At 27.0% G+C, this 8,242-nt stretch overlaps 1 protein-coding gene across 6 annotated transcripts in view; it reads left to right on the top strand.

Moving 5' to 3' along the window:
- The window catches only part of LOC122633128 (octopamine receptor beta-3R-like), a 108,485-nt gene extending 100,300 nt beyond the window's left edge, over positions 1-8,185 (top strand). For all 6 annotated transcript variants that reach the window (XM_043820680.1, XM_043820679.1, XM_043820678.1 and 3 more), the window contains 2 exons: positions 1,587-1,698; positions 7,861-8,185. In XM_043820680.1, coding sequence (XP_043676615.1) covers positions 1,587-1,698; positions 7,861-8,071 — 323 coding nt within the window. In that variant the 3' untranslated portion in view covers positions 8,072-8,185. The remainder of the gene's footprint in view (positions 1-1,586; positions 1,699-7,860) is intronic.
- The last annotated feature ends 57 nt before the right edge of the window (positions 8,186-8,242 follow it).

Below are 8,242 nucleotides of genomic sequence, written 5' to 3'. Positions count from 1 at the left end.
CTTTTTTTTTTTTTTTTCTTTAATTTTATTCCCTTCCCTTTTCTTCTCTCGATCATCCCATACTTTTTCGTTTAATATTCCACCGTAAGAATCCATCGTATTCATCATATTAATTCACCGTTTATTTTCTCTGTTCTTTTTTCCACTCTTCTCTTCCTTCTATTTCCTTTTTTGATTTCATTTTTTCTTTTTTTCTTTTTTATTTATTTACTTTTGTACCAGGGAAAATTCATCGTCTAAATTTCGCCACAATTTCCCCATGGGAAAACAAATTCTTTGTTCACTTATAAAGTGTAGTTTATTCGTAAGCAATTCAATTTGTTAATGGAATGTAAACGCAATATTTGAAAACGTATTCGTTGGATATAAAAACTTAACAAACGTTCGGCCTCTTCTTCTTTTTTCTTTTTTCGTTTTATTTTATAGATCGTATCTAACGATTCAAATCTATCGTCTGATAATCGTCATCAATGTCTGATAATGTATATTTGCATGTTTAGAGATAGAGAGTTGACTTTTTCATGCGTTAAAAGTTGTTTTTTCTTTTTTCATCTATATACAAGGTGTTTCAAAATTCCTGTTACAAACTCTTATTAAAACAATGAGAGTACCGAATGTATAAAGTTTTAATTGGGAATTCATGTCCGAAAACTATACTGTATGCTACAAGTAAAACAAAATTAAATCGATATTGGGTCCCTATGGTCCAATGGAAGAGCTATTCGGATGGCAAGTGTAAAGTGTGGTGATGCGACATCGTGTTGAAACCACATTTGTTGACCAATGTTGAATAATATCTTCCAAGAACTCACAATATTTTTTATAAAAAATAATATCTCTGTAGAATTGGAGATAAATTTGATTGCACGAATTTTAACTGATGCATGTAAAATAAAAATTTAATACACAGACACATAATGTTTAGAACAAAGTTGATAATCATCACATCGAGCAACTCTTGTTATGATTTATTGTGCGATGAAAATTATTGTTACGTTTGTAATAAAATAAATAAATAAATAAATATATATATATATGAAAAAATTGATCTATCAAATGATAACGTTATCACTACTGATAACCCAAATAAATAAAAAAAAAAAATTTATATAATCGTCAGACTATTTTTATAATATTAAAACAAAATTCATACGGTAGGAATATGTAATTTTATTCGTTTGATTTAAAAATCATTTTTCGTACGACAAACACCATGAGAGAATCGAACACATGTACACTACGTACATTATTATTAATTTCTTTTATAATTACTTATAAAGACAACGGTGATCGAATAATAAATTAAATATCTAAGAAAAGTTTAAGAGAAAAAAAAAATGGTCTGATAAAGAAATTTAATCATTATTAATAAATAACTCCGTGAGCTTCAATTTAAAACGAAATTAACTCAAAGTTAACTCAAAGTTAATAAATTCAAAGAAAACATTCTTTGTAGTTCGTAAAAAACAAAACAAAAAAAAAAAAAAAAGAAAATGCTTCGACTCGGTATTTGGAATATTTGTAGAATGTATATTATCCACAATATTGAACTGAACTTTCCTTTGAAATTAGAATATTTCTTTCAGGTACTTCAATAAGACAGCAAAGTAAAAGCTGGAGAGCAGAGCATAAAGCAGCGAGAACACTTGGAATCATCATGGGTGCATTTCTACTCTGCTGGTTGCCATTTTTCCTTTGGTAGGTTTACATATTATCTCTTAGATTTATTATCTTATTACTTCATTATTATTATTTTATGCGACGAATTATTTCCTATCGTTTGTAATTATCAATTTAAACTTTAAATGGAAGAAGTTCTTTACCACAACGCAAATTTACTTTATTACGAAGTAATAAATCGTAATAAAGTTTCAGTCGAAAAATTTAAAATTCTAATTGTTTCTTCTTCTTCTTCTTTTTTTTTCTTTTTTTATTATTTAGAATCGATACGCTTAATATAAAATTTAAAACGAGAGATTTAAAATTCCGATCATTCTTTTCCTTTCTTATTTAAAATCTATATATATATATATATATATATATATATATATATTGCAATAAAAAATTGCAATAAAATTTAAGATGGAGATTTTTAATTGATATTAAAATAACAATAATAATAATAACAGTGATAATGAAATGAAAAACAAACAAACGTAAAAATATTAAAATTTTCTATTACATTGGCGTGACGGAAAACGATAATAATATTTTCCGATCGCGAGTGCGAGTTCAATTTCGATTCGAATGCGGAAACAATTTCAAAAGTTCAAAGCCCTCGGATTTGCTCGTTCGTTCGTGACACACAAGAACTGGAACTCGTACGATCGAAAATGGATATAACTTCGACCGACATAAATTCTCATAAAGTTTTCTCTACCTTTCGAGAATAATTTCAAATCGAGAAAAAAGCTGTAACATCCGTGATATGTGCCAGCTGAACGTTCTCTTTCTCTCTTTAATCCGCTTTCATGAAGTAGAATGAATATCTTTTTTTTTTACTTTAAAGAAAAACTTTTATCCGAAATAATGATTTCATTGTATGAACAAGAAAAATGTATTTTATATGATTAAAAAAAAAAAAAGAAAGAAAGAAAGAAAGAAAAAAAAAGAAAAAAAAAGAAAAAGAGAAAATATAAAAAAACGATACGATCAAATAACATTTTCAACGTAAAAAGAAAAGTGTCTAAGAAAAAAAAGAAAAAAAAAAAAAGAATTGAATGATTTAAATTTAATATTTGAAATAATAATATTTATAACATATAATTATAACATTAATTTATTATAGCATCATAACATGAATTTATAAGATAATAATTATTACAAATATAATAATATATATTACTTCAAATGAAAATTCATTTACATGTACTAATAATTACTTTGTATAATTTATATATACATATACATTTTCCTTTTAAATTACTTCATCAAAATACTTTTTAAGTTACTAATTACGACATTGTACATGTGAATTTTTAATTAGTTCTAATTCAAGTCTGCAGATCTTAATTAGAAAAAATGTGTTTTTTCTTCTTTCTTCATTTTATGATATAAAATCAAGAAGAAAGAAAACGAGATAGAAGATATATGACTGAGCGATAAGAAAAGAGAGAGAGAGAGAGAGAGGGAGAAAAGGAAAGTTAAGTTAGACGCTTAGGATAAACCAGAAAGATTACATATTGAAGCTTCCTCGGAAAAGAGCTTTTTCATTCATCCTATTCCATACTGGATAGTTCCACCCATCTATCCATCCATCTATCCATCCACCGTTCGTTCATCGTCGCGTATTACAAAGTTTTACCATACGAGTAGGAAGACTCAACGGTCGTAAAAGCTCGCGCCATAGTTGCTTGGCTGTTTCGCTCATGTTTTGTTAATGCAAACGTCCCGAATGCATCCCTTTGCAGAAGTTTACCAAGAGCTTATCCAAAGATATTTCAGGATGGCTTCTCTTCGTAGTCTCAGATACTACTATTTGCTCGACTAAACGATCGTCACGAGAGAAATCGTTCGTAGTTTTACTTCTTCCTATTACATATTTTTATTATGTATTTTACATATATATATATATATATATTATTAATGTTATATATTATTAATAATGTCAAATAAGAGTGTATCATAATAGAGTAAACAAATTTAGAAATTTACTTTGATTATATTATACTTGAGAATGCAACAATTTGTCGGTATAACAATCGATATGATACTTAAAGTTTCTTTTCCTTTTTTTTTTTTTTTTTATTTTTTATTTTTTCTCACGTAAGACTGTAGCGCACATACATACACACACGATCACAAACACGCTCACACAATGTGCCCTGGGCACTGAGATTCACTGAGATTGTCTATCTCGACACGTTGATCAACTTTCTCATTCTCCAGCTATCACAAATGTTCACAATGTAATTTTTTCTAGCAAGACAAAGCGAAGCTTCTTCTCACTATCTCAGGGACAGGGAGTCAGAGATTTTTTTGAATGAATGAAACTTTACTAGAACAATGGATTGACCGTCGTGGACACATTGACTGTCCACACGGATTTCGAGATCTTACATCACTGGACTTTTTGCATTTGAGGACATTTTGCAAAAAACAGTCTATGTGTCATTTATATCATTGAATGTGCGATAGCTAAAAAAGAAAATAAAAAATGCCCTTGCTTCGATGGCAAAAACTTGAATTTTTATGATATATGTGTCGCGTATCTGACGATAACTACATCGAACATTTATAGACATCCATAAAAACTTGAAGTATCATCGATTTGAAGTGATACTTCATTCATATATTCCATATAATTCGATCAAAATAAATCTTTTAAGTTATTTATCCTAATATGGTACACTCAATCTGAATCTTTTCTTTTTTTTTCGACGAAATAATATGGATCAAGTTTGTTTATAAAAATTGTTTATAACAAATTGTTAATTAATTATTAACAATACGTTTAAAAGAATGCAGAACATTCTGCCCTTTAAAATGATATTCGATGCAAGTCTCTACGACTTTTACTTCCGGAAATATTCCCATGTAAATAAAAAGACGCGATTATTAATAATTGTTCCTTTTGGAAAAAAGTAATTTGTTTATTAATTATTTATTAATTTATGTAATTTTTATAAATCAGTATGGCAATCTGAATTTTCTTTTTCGGCAAAATACCATGAATCGAGTTAGTACGAATTTGTTTATAAGAATTTGTTTATAACAAATTGTTAATTAATTATTAACAATATATTTAAAAATAGATAAAATCCTACTCTTTGAAATGATATTCGAAGCAAATCTCTATGATTTTTAGTTTCAGAGATATTTTCATATAAATGAAAGACATTTATATTGAACCATTGACCCATATAATTTCATTCAAATTTGTTTAGTGACCTATATAAATTCCGAGAATTTACGTGGCCCTACAACTACTACTACTACTACTACTACTATTATACTACGAACAGCTGTATAGGAATTATGAATGAAGATCTTTCAAAGACGATATCTTCCGAACGAAAAATCGTAGAGACTTGAAACAAAGACCGTTTTCAAGCATAATTTATTCTTTACTTATTTAAATATTGCAATAATATTAATATAAAAATCGATTTTGTTAATAATGTTTTAAATTGAATTTTTTCTTTTCTTTAGAAACTAAGAACTATAATGAAATTATTTAAATTTTTATTATAATTATGTAAATTTTATTTTGTTTATTTCAAATTAAGTATAGAAGATTTATTAATAGTCGAGTAATAATGAACAAGATTAAAAAATCGAAACCCCGAAAGACTTTTCTTTTGTAACTTACTTTCTACTATTATTTATTTACTATTTCCTTTATATATATATATATATATATGTATATAAATATATAAAATATAAAAATATAAAATAATAAATGTGTGTAATATATAAAAAAAATTGGAAACGGAAATTAAGTATAAATTAAAAAAATAAATTATAAGTAAAATGATATCTCACGAAATAACATGAATGAAATGAAATCTCTTTTCAATTTATTCGTATAATCAGAATAGTCTCTATAAATACTGTACATAAATAGCAAAGTTGTATCAGAGATTAAATCATTGTATATACTTTGCAGGTAACTAGAAACGTTGAACGTTCGATCAAAATAGAATAGAAATAGAGTTCGTGTTAGGTTACTCTCGCTCGATAGTAATTTCCTGGATTTTGTATGGATCTGAACTCTAAGGAAAGGTATTTTCGACATCTCACATAAATATATATATATATATATATATATATATATATATTTATATATATCAACGTACACATACATATATATATATCAACTGTTAGCTCGAGTATAAACTCGTCGAAATTGCATCGTTTATTTGGGCGTAATAACGAAATGAATCCTTTGAGTAGTAAATTCTCGTAATGTTTCTAAACTAATTTCCTAAATGTAAAATTTCTAAATTATAACGAATTGTAATAAGAACGACATATACACTCTGAAATAAGCAAATGACTAAAGTACTATTTATGCACCGAGATCGGACGTAAATTAATAGATCCTACTATTTCGGCGCGAAATTCAAACATATATATATATATATATATATATATATATAATATTTACATACGTATACATTCGTAACACAGCTAAAGGTATGACGCAAATAAGTCTGTCTCGAGCTCGACATCGCTTTAATTAATATCCACACGAATGGTGTGATTCTAAACGAGCATAATTTTATAAGATCGTTGTAAATAATATCTATACGATGCACAAGTATATTTCGTAATTTTTTCAATGTATCTGTAAACTTAAACATTTTATCTCTCTTTCTCTCTCGCTCTTCCTTCCCATATCTTTTTATAATTTTTCTATTTAAAAAATTGAACTCATTTTTCTTATATAATTTTACACTTGCTTTAATCTAATAGAAGATTGATTATATAAATGAAATTCAAAAGTATTTTCTACAAAATTGCGAACAAAAATGTCCAAATTCTTTTACAATTTTCCATGAAATATACGAGGCCATACTGTTTTTATATCGAAAATCATTGTCAAATAATTATCGTATAAAAAAAATGTCAGCAAAAATGTCGTGTTGAGGTTTGCTAAGAATAGAAAAAAGGAGAAAGAGAGAGAGGGAAACATCGTGAATAATCCAATTACATTAACTCTAGAAAAACGTTACTTTCAAAGATTAGGCGCGGATAACGAGACGCAAAATACGTAAATTTCTTGTAGTTTGAAAAAGAAAGACGGAAAATTTGAAAGGCATTCGTCGTGGTTGTTGAAAAGAAAAAGAGAAACGATGCTCATATATGCAAATACTTTTCCTTGAGTTGGCAAGTATATCGTGCGGAATCGCATGGAAAACTCTTTTCCTTAGTGAAAAACGAATGAACGAAGATCTCTCATCTAGGATCTCAGTTCGGGAGGCGTAAATTTGCATGCAAAGAGCTACTTACTACCCTTCAGCATCCTATACTTTTCCTCCCTTTTCTTCTATCTTTCTCTTTCTCTCTTTAAATAAATTCTATTTTCTTGGTCACCATATATAAAATTTTGTTTCTTATTTTAATGCTAAATCTTTGTCGTTTCAAACGTTGGATCAGTAAAATATGTGAAAGAAAAAAGAAAAAAGAAAGAAAACTATATTTAAAAAATATATGAATTCAAAAAAGAAAAAAGAAAAATTATACGCGTATATATATATATATATATATGTGTGTGTAAATATTAATATAATTATTAATAAAGTTTTATTCAATTAATTTTAATCATTATTTAAGGATTATTAAAGATTAATGAAGTTTATTCAATTAGTGTTTAGTTATTATTTAAAGATAATGATTTCGTTAGAATTAGTTTTAATAGATTTAATAGATCGAAATATATTCTTCAATAAGTCATTATTTTTTCAAATAAGAAACATTATTTAAACAAAACAAAGATAGAACTTTTTTATCTTGATTACTATTCTATTAATATTAATACATTGTCTATGCATTATACAAATAAAACAATAATAGAACAGACAAAATTGAACAATATATTATAATCAAAATGCTTAAATTGAATTACTTCAAAACAAGAAAGATATGTCATAATCAAATTTACTAAATTTCTATTATCTATAACCAAAAACAATTTTCTATATAAACTTATGATATTCTTAAGAGAAGTATCATGAAAATTAAACGATGTATCATCGACAACAAAAATACAATAATGCATTTGCAAACGTTATAACACACATTTTCATTCATGCAAACGATATGGGAATGACTTTTCTACTTAAAAAAAAAAAAATTAATCGTCAATTAATTTTCATTTGATAATAATAATAATAATAATAAATTTTTTTTTTTTAGGTATCTAACGACGACACTTTGCGGAGAGGCCTGTTACTGTCCGGACACCGTTGTATCTGTTTTATTCTGGATAGGTTATTTCAACAGTGCCCTGAATCCGTTGATCTACGCCTACTTCAACCGTGACTTTCGCGAGGCCTTCAAGGACACCTTGAAGAGCGCTTTACCCTGTTGCGCCGGATGTTGGAAGACACCGTCTGAGTTCGTCTAGCGCGAGAGATCAACATAAACGGGGCTCAAATAGATACATACATTCATATAAACATACATACACATATATATATGTATGTATGTATGTATATATGTATGTATGTATGTATAAAATATCTTCTTCTTGATTATTTCCTTTTTTATTTTCTCTTTATTTCATTATTTCTTTCTC

The sequence above is a fragment of the Vespula pensylvanica genome, chromosome 11, assembly GCF_014466175.1.
Source record: "Vespula pensylvanica isolate Volc-1 chromosome 11, ASM1446617v1, whole genome shotgun sequence".
NCBI lineage: Eukaryota > Metazoa > Arthropoda > Insecta > Hymenoptera > Vespidae > Vespula > Vespula pensylvanica.
Note: the sequence above shows the minus strand (reverse complement) of the source record. Positions and strands in the feature narration are given on the sequence as shown.